General features: G+C 41.8%; 1 protein-coding gene across 1 annotated transcript; it reads right to left on the bottom strand.

The window, feature by feature from the left end:
- Positions 1-14,501: 14,501 nt before the first annotated feature.
- On the bottom strand, positions 14,502-17,795 carry LOC138201887 (zinc finger protein 503-like). The gene is given in 3 exon segments (XM_069155430.1): positions 14,502-16,116; positions 16,118-16,696; positions 17,176-17,795. Coding segments are annotated over 3 exon segments (1,689 nt in total). The 5' UTR covers positions 17,431-17,795; the 3' UTR covers positions 14,502-15,261.
- Between the last annotated feature and the right edge of the window lie 6,618 nt (positions 17,796-24,413).

The raw sequence follows: 24,413 nt of genomic DNA, 5'->3' as shown, positions 1-24,413 counted from the left end.
TGCACAATGGCAAGATTTAAGGCCGCTGAAGATCCTGTTGCTGCACTTAGCTGATGTGGGATTGATTTCTTTTATGAATATATGAATCACTGGGGTCATTACTGAGCCGGACTCTTTCATTAAATTGAGCTATGTTCTCCTGCTTCAGTGCAAGAGCTTCTACGATCCCTCCAACAAGAATATACTGTACCTCCATGGGCTCTGGAAACAGCAACATGTAAAGTATAGCTTCATTTATCCCCCGAATGCAGAACATTGATCCTCCGCGGAGAAAATAGGTGACAACATACTCTTGGAGCCTTTTAAATAATTCAGATGCATGTGGAAGGATATTAAATATACTTATAAGTGGAGAAGCAAAATCTTGTTATTTGAATGTCAGGAGTGGTAGAAAATGTAATGATACACCTGCGCACTCGTATAAATGTTCCTTCGTGTTTTGCAAAACCCTTTTTAATTGGGAGGCTTATAACGGATCACCGTGAGAAGCTCCCGCTGAAATATTCCTCACGCACACATGGGCAGTATTGACTTTTCAAATAAAAAGACATTAATGTAGATAACGGCCATTTTTAATCCTCATTAGTCACCAGTAATCTAGAAACATAGGTGATATATTAAGAGTGGTGTTCGCAGCCAGTCATTAAAGGAGAAATAAAAGACAAAATAAATCCAATCTTGGAGCGCCTGCGATTAATCATGTTGGCCACTGCTAGCTGGCTGCTTAACAGTTTTATTGAGTCATTTATGCTGGTTTCCCTGATAATCCATTTATTCTGAATAATGCCTCCCTTCATGCTCAAAGTGCTGTGTTCAGGTGATACCGCTACAGACTGTATTTTTTTTTTTTTTTTTTCCAAAACATCCCTTTCCCCTAGACAAACGTATATTACGCAATTACATGTTATGGCTGACAGAAGAGAAGCAACAATTGCACATTATTCAGGGAAGCTTTTTAATGAAAGTGTTAATTAGGAATATTTTCAATTATTCCTTAAGGGGAACAAACCGAGATATTATCATGAATAATTTACTGCTGAGTATCTAATTAGACCAATTTTAATGTCATTTTCGCAGCGGAGAGCAGAGTGTTACTAAACAAAAGGAGAGAGGTTCACTGGCGTCCCTGAAATAGCACACCGGGTTCTGCATAATGTCATGCGACGTGAGACAATGGAGCGATAAGCAATGATTAAGACGTTCCGGTGTGTAACGCAAGGGAGGATCAGATGGGGAACATAATCCCTCCGTCCAGACTCCTGAAGTGGCTCCTCAAATCGTGCAGCCGCACCTCTCGGAGGTGACAAGACCGGAGCGCCAAGGCCCAGCCCCCCCCCCCCCCCTCCCAACCCCAGCCGACCCCACCTGACCCCACACCACCACTCTGACAAGGTCCTGCTCAGTGTCCAGATACACAGGAAAACCGTTCAGACCGGTTTTTAGGAGGCGATTTCCTTTAGCAACATCTTCACGGCCGAGGGAAGACGGACCGCTCTAATTCGCTTCTTGAAGGTCCCAAATGTTCTAACTCCGCATTTCCATTACTTTTTCAGTATAAAGCGGGACGACGTGCTTTATCAATACTATAAAAGTGTTAAAAGGCTCTCTTCATGCAGAAATGCACACAGCCTTCATTCAGCAAATGCGGTGTTTAGACTTCCCTCATGTTTATGAGGTCACAAACTCGCGCTCACGTCGGGCGTTCGCCCTCAGCACAGCCCACTGTCTGATCTTTTATCTGGACGAAAACGCAGACAACACATCATTCCTTCACGGAGCCAGCAAGCTACGAGACTGAAGAAAAAAAACCTGTATTGGCCCAGGTGTGTGTGTGTCATGCTGAAGAGCGCCTTAAAGACCTTGAGTTCTTGAAAGGGGGAAAAAAAAAAAAAAAAAAAAGAAAAAAAAGAGAAGAATTTTAAAACTATATTAACGTAGTTTTTAAAGCCCAACTTTTTTTTTTTTTTTTTTTTTTTTTTTTAACATAAAACATAAAAAAAACAAATAAAACACCAGGAAAGTGTAAAGTATGGGACCTTTAATTGATGTGAAGAGCTGTTCTAATGCAATGCTCAAAAGAAAACATCTATAAAAATAAATAAATTGACAAAAACTACTTGTAGATGATGGTGAAGTGGCTCTAGGAATATTCCAGAGAAAATCTTGCTCCTTTTTGTGAAATTTAATTGGCAGACGCAAATAAACATGGTTTTTGATCGACATATTTAATTATCACTTGTAAGTACAAAACAGAAAGTTACATTGATTTTTCTATAGTATTGTACAAAAAAATATATACTTTATTGTAGCATTAAAGTGGAGCCCAGCACTGGTGTAAAGATGAATGAGTAGGCATTTATTCTCTGAGTGGAACAAGATATAATTTGAGGCATACATGTACAGTATTAATTAAAACTCTAAAGTAATTTATTCCAGCACCGATTCAGCTTTTATGTAGTTTAATATTTGCGTAAAGAACAAGTTAGGATTTTTTTTTTTTACTAGTACAATTACATAAATATAAATCCTCCATCAGAAAAAAGAAAATAGTCAGTCAGTAAAATGTTTTTGGGAAAAGAGATAGGATCCTTTATTTACAAGTGGTCTCTAAGAATTGCTGACTGAACACATCAGAGCAACAACTGTTCATCAGCAGCGACTGGAGCAGGCAGCAGTGTAAATGTGTAGTTGTTTTAAGAGAAGTTGTTTGAAACGTATAATCTCTTTACTATGTTCAAATAAGAGTACAGTGTTAGGAGACACATGGCGAGTAAGTGCAGAAGTTCAGTTGTGCTGAAGATGAGATATTACATGTCCACATGTAGCGTCATTCCTCTGTCAATGGCCATTCAGTCGTTTTTTTTGACTGAAATCTGTTTCCTACTTTTTGAAATATCTCAAGAATTGCAGGGTATTTAAACTCTTTCAGTTGGGAAAAAAAAAAAAGTCACAGCTGTTACTCTGCAAGCCAAACGTGAGCGGCCTGTTTCCGTTCAACATTAGTGGATGAGCCGTTGTGTATTTAGTAATGAAGATTTTTTTTTTTTTTTTTTTTTTTTTTGGAGTGTTCTCAGCAGCGTCTCCGGGGACTTTTTCTTTTCTTTTCACAAGGTCTTTACCGAAAGCCTGAATCCTATCAAGTATCTTCCACAGCACCAGTCCTAGCACCTGACGACACGGTTCTGCAGGGAGTTACTGCTGTCACAATAAATCAGAAACAGACAGGATACAGTATAATCACGCCGGTGTCCCGTTTCGCTCAGCCTCTGCTGAACACTTCAGCACAATGTACGCTCGCATGCTGCCATACCCGCAGTGCTTGATGGTTGACTTGAGAGGAATAATCCATGGGAGATAACATACAAAGAGCTGTTGATGGTTTACGTTACAAATACACAATGATGTAGTGTGCTGCCAGTAGCTCCCTTTATTCTTAAACCTCCCTTGCTTTGATTGTAGATGGAATAAATGGGATGTCTTTGAGGAAAAATAAGCCCAGAAGGTCTGTTTTATATCCTAACATGTAGCTCATACCTTAGAACCAAGGCGTTAAAGACATGTGAAGATGTTTGAAAACAAAGTGAAGTCTATATTTCAAACCAAAGTAAATTGAGATGCCTGAACTATCAGAGCGGGGACCTGTGTGGCACATATATCTGAGCATCCCTCCCTTCATAAAGATGAATCATAGCGTCTAATTCTCACAAATTACCCAAACATTATGTAGTTCTCTCATTTCCAGCACTGTTTAATCTGTGTCTGGAGTATTCGCTGTCACTTCATGTTGCAAACACTCCTTTCACTCTGGCAGTTCATTGTCTTTTGATGGGCCATAAAAGGCTTTGTTTGATGGATGATAACTCGGGGCATCTCTCTTTGTTGTGGGATGTGACGACTGAGTGCATGCGAGATGTGAGGAGAAGATGCGGTGTGAATGGGAGATGTCATTGATGTCTTGCGCTGACACTGAGGCCGTAAGCACGAGCTTTGATCTCTGTGAGTGATTGCAAAGCAAACACAAATAAAAGATTCCAGTGGGTTACGGTTTCCAGTGAGGAAAGTTGAACTGTTTTTTTGGGGGTTTTTTTTGGTTTTGTTTTAATACTCCAAGTGGTTTGTCTGTGATTGGCAACACATTTTTTTTTATTTTTTAGCAGCAGAAATGACCTGATCGGACCTCTGCAACAATATAAAGGCTGACAAATTGGAAAAGGTGTTTCTGGGAAGGTAGAGTGCACCGCAGCTTCTACCTGTATGCAAAACATGATTTATCAAGAGAAAAGACGGCTCATGTCATTGCCTTCTGATCCAGTCCAATAAATACTGAGTGCTCTATAGGCCCTGGAGTCCCCGCTGACCTCACAACATCTGCTCAGGCACTTACTACTTAATATATTAGCTGTGAGAACAGGGCAGGTGTTTCCAGCCAGAGAACATGAAAACCAGATTGTGCCTCCGGTTCGTGCAGTTTGAATTAAAATGAGTCACAACTAGCTTTTCTCATAAAATATAAAAACGCAAATAATGTTATGGCATAAAGGGCAGGTGGGAATATTTCCGAGATCTGCTTGATGGTGGCAAGAAAGCGAAACATATAATTGACTGCAGCTTGCAGGAGGAATCTATTGTGAAGTCAAGATTCCTGAGATAAATGTATATAAATCACTGTTATTAAAAAAAACAAAGGCTTCACTTTGCATGATGAATAGCTTTCCTGTATATTGCAGCCATTTGTTCCCGTAGTGCAGCACTCCGTGTCCACATGAGGCTCTTTGTGGTGTTTCTTTGACGTTTACTTAACCATCGGAGCATGACGTGCATCACGGCCTTTTTACATTATAGATCACAAACGGGACACTTTTAAAGGTGTAATCATGCCGGTACTTCTAGAGCTATAAGCTACATTTAGAGCTACCTATTACAAATTAACCCTCGTGTTGTCCTCGGGTCAAAATGACCCGCGGCTGTGTTCAACCAAGTTCTATTTTATTTCTATATTTTTTCATATTTTTTGGGATCATTGGTCATCATTCTTTAAAGAAACCCTCACAGCCTCCTTGTCACCAATGATCCCCCAAAAATATGAAAATAAAATAGAACTTGGTTGAACACAGTCGCGGGTCATTTTGACCCGAGGACAACACGAGGGTTAATTTGGGTCATTTTGACCCAAGGACAACATGAGGGTTAAAGGAATAGAATATTTATTGGCAGAATCCCTTGGGGGAGAGTTTAACCATAGTTACAAAATGATAAATAAGTGCCGTTACGTGACACACAGTCTGCTAATTACCTTTATTAATACTGAACTGGGGATATTGATTTGTCCTCTAAGAAAATGATTTGATCATTTTATAGGCAGTATCAGTGTTTCATTAGGCAGTTAAAGGGATGTTTAAGATTGGTCATTGTATCGTTTTGTTTTAGCAGTACATAGTAGATGTCTTAACGTGTCAAAACTCAATCTTGATGATTATGACCTACCAAACAAACTGTTGTATCGAACCATCCACCCAGCCTGCCTCCACCCGTGGAACATTTCAGATTATGTAGACCCATTACGTAACCCCAACCCTACAGTCACACAATAGATTTGTCGTTATTTATATGACTGCCAGAGCCGGCAAGCCAAACCAAGTGAAAACTTGTATTTACTTGTGCGGTTAAGAGAAAGATTTGCTGGTTCACCAGTCAGCAGAATTCATCCTAGAAGCTGCAGAGGCAATACCGCAAAAGCCCAAATGTCAACCTGCTGATAGCAGTGGTGGACCGACATACCAACATTACCTACAGTCATGCTGCTAGCATGGCTAAAAAAATGCAACAGCAACATTCCTGCACACATTTCGCATTCAAAATTGACAGAATTAAAACTTTACAGGACTCAAAATACTGGAACAATAACAATGGTAATATTCCAAATGTTTTTCATTTTCAGTAAATGCAATTAAAAGACCAAAAGCATTTCAAGTGAAACCATCGCCTTGCGTAGGTTATTCCTTTAAAAACACATGAATGAGCCACACCGTAGCACAGGGCAACATGTTCCTTTATTATACTGAACAAGGACATGGTCGTTTATTTAGAGTCAATCCCAGATACTTTGCCAGAATTACTCAATAATGTATTAAATTCTTACCCAAAAAAACGATCCCAATAGTAAAGTAATGCTTGCTTAAAACTACTACTAATGCTGGCTAAAAAAACAAAACAACAGCTTCAGTGGGAAGCATTAGGCTTAGTGTGGAGAGCCACAAACAGGCTGCCTGAGAGGGAGACGGGTGAACTCATTCGTTTCAGTCTTTTCTGAGGATTTGCAGAAAAAAAACTATAGAATATCACCAGCTTTATCCCTTAAGTTCTCTTCATGAAAGAATTGAACTAATTGCTCAAACCTATTAAACTTACTAAAAACACACAACTGACTTCAGTAAAAGTTGGTGTGGAGTTTTCCCACTGGGTAAAGTAACAATTAATAACTGGTACATTAGTGGTGCAGAACCAGGAATTTTAAAAGGTGCCTTCTTGACCCTGCGAGATAAGTCACCTTTTAACATTTGAACCTATGCATTCACTTTCCCCAGACTATTGCACTTACTGAAACATAAAATCTGGCACATGCAACACATTAGTGTCTGGTGTCAGATCCTGATGCGATTAAAAAAAAACAACCAAAAAAAGAAACCAACAACATTATTTCTCATTAAAGTGTAACTTTCTTTGGACCTATGGGGGCGTTACACTGTTCGGTAGTTCAAGACTGGAGTTAAGAAATCAAACAAAGCTAAAAAACGACTGAGGAGTTTGCACTTGTGCTCACCTGTGTGGGAGCAACACAGACGAAAACCACATTTCAATTCTCCTGTCAGTTGAAAATGAGTAATGTGCTGCAGATCACAGCCTCAGGATAAAGTCATATCTGAGGCAGTACTTGAAGGATATCTAAAACCCTGGATACCTCAAATTGACCCCTGTCATTTCCTTCAACAATGTATACGCACTTTTTTCTTTCTTTCTTTTTTTTTTAAGACTCTTGTGTCTTTTTCTCTCATATGAGCTCAGCTTTATGTTATACACAGCAATCCTCAGCCATCTGTTTTTCATTTCCTGTGAGGCTCAAGATGGTAGGAGATTTTATAAAAAAAAAAAAAAAAAAAAAAAAAAAAGGAGCCTCGTTTGAACCAGGGGCTAATGTAGTCAGGATGGAATCTGTCACTCAGTCTATTGCATGTTGATGACTAAGGGCAGTTTCAGCTGTAAGCAGTCCATGATTTATGGACACCAAGTGAACTCTTGTAAGCAAAAGCCAACTCGGAGTTCAGAGCAGCAACTGGGCTCTTTTTTGGCCGCCGATCGCCTGCATTTTCTTTCCATTCATGCCAAAGTATTTCGCACGGCAATTAGCTCCGTCCTCATTTGGGTCTGCAGTCCCACAGGGTTAGCAAAGCCATTTATCATCCTCAGGGCTCGGAACTCCGCAGCTCCGTCTCAGGTAGTTTTTGTAAACAGTCACTGGCCCGGCTCTTTCCATTTCATCAAATGAGAAGGAGATGCAGTCGGGTTTTTTTTACATTTTTTTTTTTTTTTAGGTCGTGCCATCAATTCCTCTTTCATACGCTTTTGCTTTTTCTCTACAGGTGTGAAGGCAAAAGGGATATGTCACTTCACGTGGCTCATTTGTCAAACGGTAACTACATAGTTAGAGTGAATGGAGTGATGACAACGTGGCCCCTTGCTTTTTTTTTTAGAGGGTCAACTGCTTTGGATTTGGAGTGCAGACTAAAGTCTTAAGACTTAAAGAATATTTTGTACAGTGCTAATCAAAAGAACAAGTTCTTTTTTTTTTTTTTTTTAAACATTTATGATATTCAGTCTTTTAGTGTTTCAAAAGTTATAGAGCTTTTTAATAGCAGACTTGACATTTAGCACATGTTTACACAGATACAGATGTAGGACATGTAGCCTCATTAGGCACACATTAAAGAACTGCTCATGTTACTGATCTATGCCTTGAGTTACACTGAAACGCAAGTTTTGGCTCCGCTACAAGTATTTATAGCTTCCAAATGCCTGCGGGCTGTCATTAAAACACATATTTGAGCAGGCAGAACCATAAACATATGCTGGATACATTTTTGTGTTCTTAGCCGCGACATCTTCGGAGGCAGCCAGGAAAAGTAATGGAACGGCAGTATGTGCATTTGTCTGTTTTCTCATCTATCCTCGGGAAGTCATTACTTTACAAAGAGCTTGCCAACTGATTTTGAATCCATCATTTGCTGAACCCATATATCGCGGGCTCTGTCGCTACTATGTCTTTATCAATCAGAATTAAGGAATTAGATTAAGCCCTTTGGTTTTCTCTTGCTTAAGTGAAGGCACAGTGGAGTGCAGGCCCAGGGGTTAGGGCCAGTATCAGAGGGGACTAATTGTCAAGGTTATGACTCAGTAGATGATTGATGTGGGGCCAGGCTGTTTTTGTCAGCCTGTCAGGTGGCTGGAATGTTTAATGTTCTCATTATTGGTTGCTCTGTTGTGTATATTTCTCTGTCAGCGCCGCTGAGCCATCTGAACTGCCAGAGCACTTCAAAGGCCTGCAGGTCATCCGTCTTCCTCCTGACGCCCTGAATGTTCAGCCTCAGCTGAGTGCTGGTGATTTGTTATGACTTGAGAGCCAGCTGACAGACAGGTCTCCTATAAAAAAACATGCACCCATTTCCCTTTTGTCGTGCAGTGAAAGCATCACTGCTCCTGTAATGGTGGGAGGTGGGGGGTGGGGGGGGGGGACTGCCACAGGAGGCTGGCACCTGACAGTTGTGTCATCTCACTAATTTGCCGACAGGATGACATGAAGTATTTTGTCTTCTTTTTTGCCTGTGTGGATTTTGGTCGTGGTGTCACCGACTGTTACAGGTCACCATCTGTTGTGGTGCGCCACAGGGAACGAAGCTGCGGATGGATCTATATATTAAGGCACATTTTCATATTCATCATTACTCCAGGGCCCAGTATATGCTGTGTGATGGCACTGAGCAGAGAGCATCATGGGAATAATGCTGATGGCTGCGAAGCCAGTCATGCAAGGAAAGTGAGAGGTGAGATGCTAAAGACAAGAGGAGGGAAAAAAGGAATCCAAATCACAATTCTTTTCCCAGGCCCTTCACAAGATTGATTGTTTTCTGCTGATCTAATTTTGGATCTTACAAAAACAACCCATTTGTCTTAAAGAAAAATGACGTGCCACATGGTGCAGATGGAATTTTTTGGAAAGCTGAAAAAGATTAAAGAGAAACTCTGCTCCTCAGCCCTAATTACGAGCTGTAGATTACTCTGTCGATTTAAGCAGATGGCAGGCTCGATTCTGTAGGCCCTCCTGTATATTAATGAACAGCAGTCTGTTATATTTGACTTAGGTAAGTGATATGTCCATCACCTGTAATGGTCTGCCAGCTGGCATTATGCATTTTGCACCACTTTGGGTCCACTTGGCATTTTTCATTTGCAACGTTATTGAAGGAGCATTTTTGTTCCCTATTTTCCATCATTGTCACTGTGTAAATATATATTTTTTTTTCCACCAGGAAGAAAAGTGTCCATGTTGTGTCCACAGCTAATTTCCTCTCATAGGTCAAGGCAATAATTCTGGCACTAAAACCAAAACGTGCCTGGCGACGCCCACGAGTTCGATTGTAACTTGATTAAGTTAGCCTGTCGACATGACTGCAAACACGGCAATACTGTATGTTAACAAACCTAATAATAGGAGGCGGGGGTGGGGGGTAGGTTGGTGGTAGTGGTGGTGGTGGTGGTGGTGGTGGTGGGGGTGGGGGTGGTGCTGCACAATTTCTGTCTGGTCATGTGTCGGCTGCAACGAGCCGCTGATCTTAAGGAGCAGCTTGTGTGTCTTCGGTTTACCGTTAGCGTGATGTTTTCTTCTTTCGCTGATGTTCCCACAGGACAAGCGTTTTGTTTACGACGGTGTCACACTTCCTTCATACTGGCTTCCTGATCAGTGCGTTTAAGACCAGTTTGCTAAAGCAACTGATTGTCTTTGTCTCAGAATGTCTGTCCGAAGGGGCTGCTGAAAACTTAAAGAGGCAACGAACACATGTTTGCCAGCCCGAGCACCCAGAAACTCCCTCCATGAATATGCCAGGCCTAATTTTAAACCAGCAGCGGGGGAACGTTGGCTGCGTCTCCCAACCAGAGAGCACGAACAGCGAGGAAGCACAATGCCGGTGTGTCATACATTTAAACACGGTTAAATTAAAGGCTGTTTACTGTTCTCAGAGGCCATTCATCTTACTCAATGCTAGCCTGCTTCTTGCAAATTTGTCAGTAAGAGCTTCCACATGCCAAGATGAGGAAGAAGGGGGGGGGGGGGAAGTCGGGGTTATCACAGGCGCGTTTTTATAGCGTGTCTCTTCAGTCAGCCTGTAGTTAATTAGCCACCTCCACACAATAAGGCCATAAGTCATTAATCACCCGGACACGAGCAGGAGTCGACTCACTGTGAGCAAGACGTTCGGAGACAAAAAGTTTGCCGCCTATGACAGACTTCAAAATGGCCCCTGTCAGTGGTGTGTAAATTACAGGGCATGTTGAGTGCTGAAAGACAAGGGCCCACTGTTTAACTCACTGTTGCTCTTTCCTTTGCTTTGTGTGTTGACAGACTCTCTTCAAGGGAAAAATTCCCCTTTTTTTCCATTTCCCATTGGCTGGCACATAATTCAAAAAGACACAATTTATTGTGAGTATAAAGAATACCCCCCCCCCCCTCTACCGTACACACACACGCACACACACACACACACACACACACACACACACACACACACGCACACACACACACACATAATCTCGGTGTACCGCGCTCATTTCCTTCATTTTACGATGGCGCACTAGGGTTAATAGAAGAAGACAAGCTCCAAAGGTCAACGGCTCAGTAAAACCCAGCTTTAACTCTGTATTCCTACAGTTTACTTTGCTTGTCAAAAGGGAGGAAATGATGGAGTGATGATAAATATGGGGCTTGTTTGGAGAAGCAAAAGCCTTTCTCCTTGCAAAAATAAACCACCACGTTTCGGTGGATGATGGAAGACACACTTCTCAGCTGATTGAACATGCAAAAGGTCATCGGTTTTTCCTTTTGTGTCTGTAAACAGAGATCCGCTTGTCTTTCCAGAGCACATAAGCATTGAGGGAGGTTTATTCTAAGCGGCAAATGTTTATGTAACCATGAGGAAATCCCTTGATTGGACCATTAATACGGCTGACAAAAGGGTGTTAAATTCGGTGTATGACTTCAACATTCGTAACAATTGTTTGAAAGCCGGTTTGATGAATGTTTTTGCTGCATGAGCCCATTTGGAAACGTCCATTTTCATACTTGACCGTGGGCGTTCTGAGGAGGAACATCGGTTCAGCGTAGCGGTGATGTTGTCCGTGGACCATAACGGTACCGTGGACAGGGCAACACATGGCGTGCAGCTGTGCAGGAGTGGCCATTTTTTAACAACACCACGTGCCCGCGCCGGGCTGCTGATCTGTTCCTCCTCAGGTGAAAGGCTGCGAGTCTCGCTCACGCTGCAGTTCAAAGCGGAGCAGGTGGGGCCGTCCCTGTGATTCAACATGGAGTCACAAAGCCGAGCAGTGTCTCATCTTCCTGACAGCGTTTTACATTCAGACATGTGGGAAAGAGATCCTCCGTCACAAGGGAAAAGATAGATCGACTTTATCCCGGTAGGAGAGATGTACGCGGAGTCCGCTGAGCCACCTGATGTAATAAACAGAGACATACCCATTACCTGTGACCATATGATGCAGCATCTGCCCCCGATGACCTCGAGACCTCCTTTTAATTAGCTTCCCTTTTTCTCAACTCAAACTCTAAAGACAAAAAAAAAAAAAACGTTGATTCAGGGAAACACTCGTTGTGTTACAAAAGTCGTACTGACCAACTTTCTTATTAAATATAAAATTGAACTGTTTGAATCCATATTCTGTAGACGAGCTTCTTTTGCCATTATTAGAGCACATACACCATCATAGAGTCCATAATATATGTGGTGACTTTTCATTGGAGACCATTTACACAACTGCAGTCAGTTTACATTGTTAAGCCGAGGCGGGAATCCCCGGAGACCTCAGGATGTTATCACAGTACTCCAAGTCACGATACCATACTATTGCAATTACTTTGCAATTTAATACCCTTTCTCATCTGCAAATTATGTCCCCCAGAGCAAATCTTTGTCAACATCTTTCTTTTCTATTCTTAATCAAATCAATTTTCAGTCCGTTTATCACCTCAGTCACTTTTGTTGAGCAGACAGACCGACCAGCACCGTCATAAAAGGATCATCTCATAAATGTAGCATGCACTTGACAGATTTAGATATTTAGATAATTAAATATTAAAACCTAGCATGCAGGTTTTGATTTATTATTGACACGCAAAATATCGCTATACTGTGCTGTATGAATATTCTCCCTCCTCCCCCAACTGCTTTTGTTGAGGGCTTATTGTTCAAGTTAGCATTATATTTAAGAATGTTTTTTTATTATTATTTTTTTTTTATCCTTGATGTTGAAATCAACTCGGAAAGCAGCTGTTTACAATATAACTTTTTATACCAACATCTTAGTGTTGACTTAAAGTTCCATGGGACTCTGAGGAGGGTAAAATAGTTTCCAGCACTACTCACCTTACTGGAATAAAACATCTTAACGTCGTAACTTTAGAGACACTGCAGCAGTTCACTTTACTTTAACTCCCTATTTATTTGAGTAGTATGTAAACAAGTAATATATGGTTTAAAACACAAAATCTTATTGTACGTAGATGGAAGGACAAATTTTCAAGGGCTTCTTCCCACGAAGACATATTTAACTATATTGTCCTTCAGTGTTTGTCTATACATGTTTGACTTAGTTACAGTGAAATAGCGTATTAAACGTGTATATATCTCTGTGCGTATAGTAGACTATAGTTACAGCACTTTATAAAGATTCAGTCAGTGTGTTTATGCTTCTTGTAAATAATAGACAGGGTTAATGTGTTACAGAGATACTTTATTTATCTGAGGAACTTTCAGGTTTTCCTTATTGGTAATTTTAATAATTTGCAGTAGCTTGAATTTCTGTCTGTGCTTGTACCTATTGGCTGGTTCATGATGCTGACTCGGGTGGTAATTTTTTTTTTTTTTTTTTGTGTAATTTGTCTCTCTCTTGACAAAAACTCTTGATTTTGACCTCCTGTTAAAAAAAAAAAAAAAAAAAAAAAAAACAGTAAACAAGCAAATCTTATTAATATATGAATCCCTCACTTAATAACATACTTTGAACAATTAGAAAAAGATTTTTATTTAGAATTCACGTAAGAAACAAACATTATAAAGTCCAAGTCTTGTTCAGGAAATATTCATTTTCAGAAGATGTAACAGGTGCTCTGCTGCAGTCCACAGACTTCTACGTCCATCCTTAAATTCAAAAGGAACTTATCTGATACTGTAAAATGAAACGTTCTGAATAATCTGAATCTGAATAGCCTTGTTCTGCTTGTACATGAGAGGATGCGTGAATTTATACTGATGTGTCACATCAATTAAACAATAAACTGTTCACCTCGTATTAATGTGCTGTTTTTAAATGGAAAGAGATGCATCTCACTTAATCCACGCTGGCTTCATGGCTGACTGCTTGCAGCGCTGAATTGTGGGTTAGCGGCCTTATTGCCATCTATCACTGCGCTATGTTTAGGACTCGTCTACGTGAAGGATGGGTGGGTTTGATGAATATGACATCTGACCGTTAATGGTGGTGGTTTTATTGCTGGAGAACAGCCTGATTTAGTGAGGATGGATAATGACACTGTTGGCTTGATTTAGTTGATTTGTTTTAAGGGGCTGATTAAATAGTCTGGGCCTCGCTTTATTTCATGCTCTCTGCTTCGTGGCTTCATTACAGCGATCACGGGAGCTGTGGCAAACGTCCCACGTCTGGTGTCATCATAAATCTTTGTTTAGCGTGCTCCTCGTTGATATCGGTAGCTCATTTGTCTTTTTTAATAGCGCGATAATCCATGAGGTCCTGATTGGGAAGATTCAGCATGTTTGGATGAGCCCACGAGATTTTGCATCTGAACACACACACACACACACACACACACACACACACACACACACACACACACACACACACACACACACACTGTAAATACTGTAGCTACATTGCTATGTTAAGAGGTTTTAGCTTGTCACCATGAATTCATTTAACAAAACCATGCTTAAAGAAGTCGTGCTGATTCAGGATATTTTGTGTTTTATAATATTTTGTGAAATTATTGATATTCCATCTGTGGACCCTTTACAATCCCCACTGTCAGCCTCATGGCAACACCAAACCCAAAAATCACATTTATGAATGAAAGACTGGATTTCTACAATAAAATCAAATATACTCTTTACATTTATGTTTACCGTCCAGAAATAAAATATGGATCAATTAAATAAATTTGTAATCAATATTTAATTTAAAAAATACCCAGTGCGCTTTTGCGATCCCATTTCAAAGCCACACTAACACCTAAAAACAAATATAAAAAAGATAAACTAAAAAAAGTGATAAATTGCTCTTATTGAAACTTAAAGATTTTGACCAGATTTGACCCACTTGTAACTCATTTCGTGCGTAATGATAATTTTTGTTTTTAAAGTAGTCGCTCTTGAAAAAGCTGAAAGAAGCTTTAAAATGCCATCCAGGTAAAAGCGGGCTTCATGAAACGTTTTGCTCACCACAAAATAAATCAATGCCAATTCTGAAGAAGCTGCTCTGATTGATTTTCCAGTCCATCACTCTGTCAAAACACTCAGCACAAGCGGCCCTCTGATCTGTCTGAGTGAGGAGCAATTAAAATAACTTTTGCTTTCACAGTCAAAGACTAATATTTGATTCAGCAAAAAAAAAAAATTCAAATCCATATTACTTAAAAAAAAAAATCAAATAAAAAATAACTCCCATTTAAATCTCCTCCAAAATACCTTTTTGATGCACATCACGTAAAACCAGTATTGTCTTCTGTGTAAAATAATGCACATTGAGGCTTTTGAAATGTATATTATAATTATTTTTTATTTTAATCACGCTTGAAGCTATCGCAAATAAATACACTGATCCCCACATGGATCCAGTCCCTGCATGAAGTACAATATAAAACTCATTGGGCCTAAATCTCCTTTATAAACGTATAATTCTTTGTCTCTACTGGTATCCTAAGGCTGAGGCTGTCGTCAGTCTTTGTCCATACAACGCGTAAGGGGAGTAGTATGGCCCGGTGGCCGCTGGCACGGGCACCGGTGCCCCGGGAGTGGGCAGGGGGCTCTTTGAATACGGGTGATAGCGGCTGCTGAGTCCGAGAGGGTGATGCGGCCCCCTGAGGGCCAGCGTGCCGGGGCTTCCCGGGCTGCCGTTTGGAGGCATATGCATGTGACAAGCCATGGCAGCGGCGGCAGCGGCGTTGGCGAGAGACGTTGACCCCGGGTACCCGGATATCAACTTCTCCGTACCGGCAAAGGCCGTGTGAGTCCGCAAGTGGCTGAGGAGCTCCTCGGAGGAGGAAAAGCGCTTGTCGCACGGTCCGTTAGCAGACACCCAGTTGCACACGTGCGGCAGGGGGTCATTGGGCAATATAAACCCGTAAGGATATAAGGGATGTCCGCTGAAAGACGGGGCCGAGGTGTGCACGCCGTGTAACGGGTGCGTCGGGTACATGAGCTGGTATCCAGACTTGAGCGCCGAGGCGGCAGCAGCCGCAGAGTCATGTACGCAGTTAGCGCCGGAGGCACCGGACAAATGGCTTGTGCAGTGGTAGCTCAGGCAGTAGGGGTCTCGACACAGACTGGCAGACATTAGAGACGGCGGGGACGCTCCAGCTAAGGGACTCGTTCCTGCTTTACTGCATCCCAGTGAGCTGGCAGCAGCGAACTGTGCGCTTAAAAGCTGGCTGCTGGATTTGGTGGGGTCAAGGGTCATTCCGTGAGGGAGGAACGGCTGCGGGTAACCTGCATATGCACCCGCTAAACTTCCAGGATAGGAAATGCCAGCGGGTGGCAGGGGGGAAAACGGTGTGACCGGGCTTATAGGGGGAGACGGGGGCCACCAGTCCAGAGCCGAGGACAGAGGAAGATGATGAAGTTACAGATGTTGAGTCTGATGTAACAGTCTTGGATCCAGATGTGTTTTCCTGCTGGTGGTTGCCATCAGAGGTAATTCCACTTATTCTATGGCCGCCACTACTTTCTGTCGTACTGCTTTTATTACTGTCGGACTCCTTTTTTTCCTCTTTTTCCCCCGCTTTGCCTTCAGACGGTAGGGGAGAGACCGAGGTGCAGGAGCTGGGGCTGCCTGTCCTAGGGGTGAACGGCTGACAGGTGGCGCTAGGCACTCGGAAACTGGTTTTATCTCCACTGAGGCTGCTGCTCGAGTCCTTCTTCTCTGACGATTTCGAGTAAGGTTTGAAGCTAGATTTGTCGTCGGCTCCGATGTCGCTCATTTTCAGCGGTCCGGATTTGGCCTCCTTGTCACTAGATCCATTGGAGGTTACGGAGGACAGCTTGGAGGAGGACGGCGGGTCCGGTTTTCCGATTTGAGAGCACGTTTGGGCCAAAAGAGCCAGCGGACTCTTCTTGGCATCCAGCTGAGAAATAAGAAAACACCAAAATTAATGAGATTAATAAAAAAACAACAACTCATGTACATGTGATATTGTGTGGTAAATCGCACACCGCGTATTTTACGCACTGCGCATAAACTTATCTCGTGATGAAACTCAAAACAACTCGGCATAATAGGCACGTTAATGGGAAGCGCGCACACACAGCTGATATACATGGCGATAAGATTGAATGGTACTGCCACACGTTCAAAATTACATTCAAAACATGGACATCAATTTGAATACAAAAAGGTCATTGATATTTTTGGTGAGTCCAAATCAGAAAACGTAGTTTATTCTAAAAAACAAAAAAAACCCAAAACATTCTGAACCCAACCGGGAAATCAAGTCCAGAATTGACATGTCTTCATTCTTGCCCATCTTTTTACTCTAACGGATAATATTGACCAACATTTTATTCATGGCCGTGTGCGCAAATGCACAATCGTTGTAGTGCTTACCTCAATGGGACTGATAGGAGTGGACGGTAAAGGCTGAAGGTACTCCGGGTGTAAAATGTGTCCTGCCCGAGCCGTCAGCATTTTCAAAACCTTTATGGGGAGACGACTAGCTTGGCGAGAAGGGTCTGCAGGAGAGACGAAGTTGTAGATGGACAGTTGGCTGATCTTCACTGCTCCCTTCTCCCCCGAGGAGCCTCTCTCCCACGCTGGATTCGTGCTATTTCTCAGGACAGAGACCGTGGGCGATGTAATCATGACCCAATTCTCGTATAAATGGTTGAAAAATACATGTGTAGGGTAAAGAGAGCCAACACACAGAAACGTCCGGTGATTAAAGCCTTTGTCAGAAATAAAAGAAAACAATGTTAAATCCTCAATAGAGACGCGGAGTGTGTGAGCAGAATCCGTGCGTATTACAGCCTCGCTGCTTCATCCCTGGCGTCGCTCTGACAGTGTGGCTGTGGGTCCGACAGCGGACTCGGTTTACGTGGATCGTGGGCAGGAGGGATCACTCCGCCTCCTCGAGCAGCATCTGAATAAGTCCGCAAATCACTGCCTCTGCCGGCTACCAATCAAAAAGAAGAGATCCCGATGCGATCGGAGGGGTCGAGGTAATGCGATGGTTCCTGCTCACACGGGTGTCTATTTCATATTTCACTCACTCCGAGCGCTTTTAATTTTGAGACTTTATAGGCTATGCGTCCTTGCGTAATTGGCGCTTTGACGCATGCGCTCGCCCTGCGTCCTGTGTGGTTTTTGGGGTAGGTTAGTTTGACCAGGATAAACAGCGGATTAAAATGACCGAAGCCACGTAAAGTCATTCCGAAGTTACATTTAATTAACACGATTTATTAAGTTTTACGGTGAACATAATTTCCCCAAAAGGTTTGTATTGTAAGAGTGAAGAGTATTGACCACCTCTGGCCAGAAGATTTTACCTTCACACTGTGCTGGATGATTTTTTTTTTTTTTTTTTTTTTTTTTTTTTTTTTTAGCTAATAGTCTATGGATAACTAGACTCCAATTAGAAAATAACAGTTCAGGGCAAGCCGAGTGCTCGTTCCTTGCAAGAAGTTTGCACCATAGTGACTCAGTAGTGAATACCTTTTGGCTTAAAAAAAAAACAGGTAAAATAACCACGTGAGGGGCTTCTCAATTCCCTCCAACGTGCATCGATATCCATCGCCATGTTTTACGTTTTCTGCAACTTTCTCCTCTCAATCACACAGACTGTCATCTGTCAGTTCTCTGTCCTGCGCGCCAGCTATCTGTCAGCTGTCTGCAGCTTTTTTTTTTTGCCTCTTCGCAGTCAGATTTAGGTCAACTACTGTAAAGTCAATCCATGAGAAGTGCACAGAAGAAGTGATGTTTCTCTCTCCTCACCCGTCCATCACAAGCCTGTTTAAGTCCGCAAAAAAACCCCACAGCTTCAATTTGTTTAAGTGGAGATAAGCTCGAATTCTGATTTCAAGTCGTCTACAGACATCCATTTATTCGCGTGCCATTTTTCAAGTGCTTTTTGTCTCGGGAAATTAAAAATACACCCCACATTTCCGCCACATTCTTGCCAAAAATTCCCCCTTTTTTATTCCAAGAGCGCTTAAAAAACTCTCTTGTGGCTGCCATTAATCATTAAGGCTTCCACATTTCTTCCCATCGAAATAGACCCACTTATCTTATTACTCAATAGCCTATAAATGTCTTGCTGATCAGGCGAAAGTTAAACATATGCAAGTGTTTTTTGATTGATAACAGGGGTGCTGTTTTCGGCAACGGCTGTCAGGCTCTGACACAGCGCTTTGAGTTATTAGGGCAGAGAAGGGCGACCATAAATTTCGACCGTCAGGCAAAAACTCCTTTATTGTGGACGTGATGGATGGCTCGCAGAAGCACACACCAAATTCTCGGCTTTATCCTTAAATGGCTGCACTTTTTTTTTTTTTTTTTTCGTCGCCGTTATTCATTACTTTTAAACAGAAAGCTTGAAATCTCCCGCTAGTATTTCACACAAGGACACGTTTATGAATCACCCAGAGTCCATGCAAACACAAGCTACAAACAACGTTGGCACCTCGTCGGTGATTATACAGAAAGAAAGCCTGTATCTCGGCTTTATGATTAAATATGCAGGATTGATATGTATTTTTTTAAAGGGTTAATTCTTTTCTTCTTTTTTTTTTCCAGCAAAAGTCCCTTTTTAAGTTCACATTTCATCATGAATTCACTAAAGAGAAGTCAGAACTCAAACTTTTGTAAATAAAGGGGCAAACTGAGTAAAATTCACTGCATTTTGCTCATGCATTTTACAGTCGAAATCCAAAACACATTTATCCCCTAAAGTTAGATTTCTTTGTTCATAAAAAATGCGTTCATTTCACACGTTTATTATTGATCCTAAAAAAAAACTTTTTCTTTCCTTGTTCAGAGTTGTACTCTTGGCCACTGTATAGTATTTTCTTATCTTTATCCTTGTCCTTGGCCCAAGAAAACGCAAATAGATAAACAAGACACTTGGCAAACTGTGAAAACTATACCGGCTGGCAAAAACTAAAAATCGTTTTCAGAATCTTAATTCAGTTCTTTAAAGGCCAAAGTTATATTTTTGCTTCCGGAAGTCTTTTCTTTGATTTTATTCAGGGATTATATTAAATCAAAATGAGGTAAATTGGTGCTGACATTTTCCTCTATCCTGCTTGTAGCAATTTTTGACTTCGTTTCACTTTTATACTGGATTCAATGTTCTTGCAGTGGTTTTCTGTGCTGAAACGGTGCCTTGAATGTGTATCGGAGACAACTCTGCAATGTCTCATTGGAGGTGATTAAAAATGGAAAGTAATTGCAATGAAAGTTACTGCCACAGGAGCTTCTATTATGACTGTGCTGTATAATGTATAATTGTATAATGTGTATTGTATAATTCAGCTCTGCAGTCTCATGGTTAGTCTGCACTACATGGTTGAGCAGACAAACGCATGCATAATAGTATAATTTCAGTCTGTTTTTAATGAAACTTTGTAAGTGTTTGTTTTATTGAATGATGCTAAAGTCTATGAAGTATAAAAGTAATGTTTATGTGAAATCTGTCCCCCCCTCCACCCCCTCCCCTCCCCTCCACACACACACCTTTTCAGACACTTTGGAGTTCGCGGGTTGCAGTGGAAGATTTATCCAAACATCAAGAAGGTAAGTCCTTTCTTCAGTCTTTATATTCGGCTCTCTTTATACTTGCACATTAAAGTCATTACAGAGGACCTGTATCTTTTGAAAAGCGAACAAAACTCGGATGCAAGAGCCCTTGACGTATAGCCTTCAAAAAAAGATATGGTCGATAAATGCAGCATTATAATGTCGAGCAAATGGAATAAGAAATTCCCTCGACGTGACATGAAAATTCACCTCGTGGCAGCTGGCGCAGGGCGTGCCACGTCAGCAGCCAGACAGGCCGACTGGATCTGACAGGTAAAAAGGGGAGATGATGGTTAGAAGGTGCTATTGTTTCATGCCGCTTTCTTGACCTGTCAGGTCCCGGTGCAGAGGCCTGGATCGAGGACCTCCTTGTCACATGAAAAACAGTCTTAAAAGGCCGTTATCCAGACTATGGTGATTGCTCCTGTTTAATTGATTTGCTTTGCACTGAGGCCTGTCACATTAATAATGGTTAAGTACAGCCCCAGTGTGTCACCCACAGTGGTGCGTCTATCGGGAAATTAACAGCCTTAACTAACTGCTGTCTGTGAAGCAAGAACTGTGGGATCATGAGATGCGGCAGTTTCATACTTCAGCTGACACCATGGTATTTATATTATAACTATCTTCTGTTCTGTCTTTTTTTTTTTTTCCTGATGCGCACTTTTAAAACCTGCCACAGTTTGACCTCTTTATTTAAGGCTCTCTCTCTCTCTCTCTCTACATACTTATATATATATATATATGTTATATATTATATTCCCATCTCATTATGAACTACCATCTAGAGTGAAACAGAGAGCTACACTGACAAGTAAATGGTGCTGAGTGAATAAAACTCAGATTATGCTCTCTACCACTTCACAGGAGCCTTTGACAGGTTGCACTAGACATTAAGTCTCTCTGGTATTTCCATGACTGACTGACAGTTTGAAATTGCTCCCATCACCTTGATAGCATGGTAATGCACCTTGCATGTGGACTGTCTTTAAAGTGCAGGAAATTAGACTCCAAGTTGAGAGTCCCCTTTCAGTCAAATATGACAAGAAAATAGACTGCTTTTCTTCTGCGCCCGGAGAGGGTAAAAAGGCCCCACAGAAGCTGGCACCAAATAAGAGGTTATAGGCGATCCGTCAGGAAGTATTACAGATATTATGTGTTTAAGACAGGACATTTCAGATACTTAGAAGTCATACCCATTCCCCTTTACTCCCCCTCCCCGTCTGTGTTAAATACTATGGACCTGACTTCATTTGCAAGAGCTCATCTTGGAGCTGACACGAAGAACTTACAGTATCTCGCCGGAAGTCAGACGACGGGCGCGCAGCATGACGGAGAGAGTTAGAAAAGTTGAGGTGCAGCCAAGATCGCGGCGGTGAAGGGTCTTTTTCACTTTGTCTTCTCAATTAGTTAAAGCTGGTCAGGAGTAGAAAGTAAAGCCTGTGGAGATTATATGCTGTCGTCCACTTGCCATCAGGTAGGTGAGGATCCTGGCGGCTTGTAGTCATGCTGTAGAGAAGATTTAGCTTCACCTCACCTCCCTGTTAGCACTGGAACCGGTCGCTCAATTCAAGCTGACAGCTGCCATATTACCGCTGCAGAACTTTGTGGAAACTTCAAGAAGCTCCTGTAAGACCGGCTGAACGCTACACGTCTGTTAGCTTTCGGAAAACAAGCAAGCGCGATCACTCTGGTTTTGCTCATGTTGATTACCACTAGCGTTGCAACTAGCAATTATTTTGATGAAATCTGTTGAGGATTTCTTTAATTAACGAATGAGTTGTTTGTCATAAAATGCTAAAAAAAAAAAAAAAAAAAAAAAAAAAAAAAAAAAATGTCCAGAGTCCAGTGGGTTGTCTTAAACTTTCTTGTTTGGTCTGATCACCAGTTCCGAACACCAAGATATTCACTTTGTTTGGATATAAAACAGAGATGCAACAAAGCCTATATTTGGCATTTTGGATCGTTTAAACCAAATAGGAACACTTCCTGTTGTTTATTTAATCGACTATTTGCGGCACGACCGTTCACCCACTTTCTGTCTGCGAGTGCTGGATGTTGAAGACGCCACACACTGTGCATCTGTTTGTGAAGCAGTCTGTGTAAAATCAACATTCTCCACATCGACACCCATCCAACACTCGATGCTGATCCCTCACTTTCCCTCGTCTAGATTTAATTTATGGAGCCTAAGTCCGGGTGAAAACGTACAGGTAGCATGTTATGATGCTGGAAGCCCTGTGCAGGTCGGGATGAATGTCTGTGATGGGCAGATTATTCAGACTAAAGTAGGCCTAAAGAATGATCTTGTCACATTTCACAGGCAGGATTAGGGATACACGGGAGGAGCGCTTCAGTCAGGAATTAGCGTCATGTGGTCGGCTGGAGACAAGCATGCGAGGTATTCGCTGAGACAGGCTTGGACACTTACCGCTCCATTTGTCTACTTAGTGATCAAATACTGAGGTTGATGATTATTTCTCTGTCATTTGTGGTTTATGTGATATGTGTTCATTTGGATGTGTTTTCAATGTTTCGAAATTATATGAATTTCAGAGCTCAGGACACCCCGCGGGCATCCAGAATCCAGGTTGAGTCTGCTTCTTTTTCCACATATTCCATGCAGTCACGCGTATGAATTTAAGACACGGGCTACGACAAACGCCATCTTGATGTGTAGCCCATAGCAGCACCTACTATATTTATGCCTTTGCATTTTAAATGGAGGAGAGTGTGAGTGTCTTCGGGCTATCAGAATGAGCTATTACCGCGATGATTGAAAAGTGAGGGAGCAAGCGAGCTAAGAGACAAAGTAGAAGAGGCCTGACAAATGAAATCAAACTTCATAAGACCTGCCAGTGGTGTCAGTTGTTATCCATATCTCAAGCGCATTATGGTACTGCAACGCAGCGTACTGCCTTCTCATCTGTCGGCTCAAATTCATCACATTCTCGACTGTTTCTTTTAAGTCACAAGTGTCAGTGTGAAGAGGAGTCTTAATTGACAACTGAGTGACACAGACGTGGACCGCAGCCTTTATTTTGGTGCCAAGAAGGGTTGTGTTGTTTTGATGAGCTATTATTGGCAGAAGCCAGTAGCAGATAGCAGTCGGCCTGGAAATGGGAAGTGACATCAGACAGAGAGGAGCTTGTCATTGTCTTCAGGCGAGTTCAGTCTCGCTGTAAGTTAAGAGCAGCCTGTTGAAATGTCACTCAGAGGACTTTCTTATCTTTTGAGAGGAGGAATTTTGCTTGATTTGGTGAAATTATTTCGACATCTGGCATGTGGTCTTTGAATAGCTAAAGCAGGTTGGCACGGTTTCAAGAAGATTCTCTCCGGTAAATTAGATTTCTTATGTCAAACATAGAGCGCTATCATGAGCCTGCGGCCTTCATATGCAGCACATTTCAGATCTGCAGACCAAAATTTGCCATGTTGTTCCTCAACATTGTATTTGTTTGTGACATTTCACCGGAAGACAAAATCTTTATCGTTGCCTAGCGATGTATATAGTTTTGATCGCGTATGCTCAGGTTTTGAAGTCTTAGCCTGTGACTGCTGCTAGAAATGTATGTGGTGCTGAAAGCATTGGAAGAAAATTGAATTTGAAGAAAATGAATGTAATCTCAGTGGAGTGTTGTGTTGTGAAACTTAGCCACCGCCACCATTGTTGGAACTACTTCAAGGTTGTCGCGTTTAGCCACCCGAACTTCAGAGTGTCTCAGCAAACCTCAGTGCGAACAGGGTTTCCAGACTATAATCACAGCGAAGAATGACGCTGTGAGCAACAAGCGGGACCAGGCTATACCAAATTACCAAATACCTTAACAACAAATGATATTCCCATCGAGGTTAGTTGTACTTTGCGTTATCTAACAATCAGCAAATGTTACCACGCTAACATGCTGGACATGGTAAACAATATACCGGCTTTGCATCACCATGTTAGCACTGACGTTGTGAGTATGTCGACATTTACTATAGCTCAATGTACAGTCTAAAAGAGCTGCTAGCATTGTGCAGACTCTAGTTTTAGTGCTGTGAAGGCTCCA

Source organism: Embiotoca jacksoni, unplaced genomic scaffold (genome assembly GCF_022577435.1).
Source record: "Embiotoca jacksoni isolate LCO1_2020_lvr unplaced genomic scaffold, fEmbJac1.0.p SCAF_20, whole genome shotgun sequence".
Classification (NCBI taxonomy): domain Eukaryota; kingdom Metazoa; phylum Chordata; class Actinopteri; family Embiotocidae; genus Embiotoca; species Embiotoca jacksoni.
This window is presented reverse-complemented; position numbering and strand designations above follow the sequence as displayed.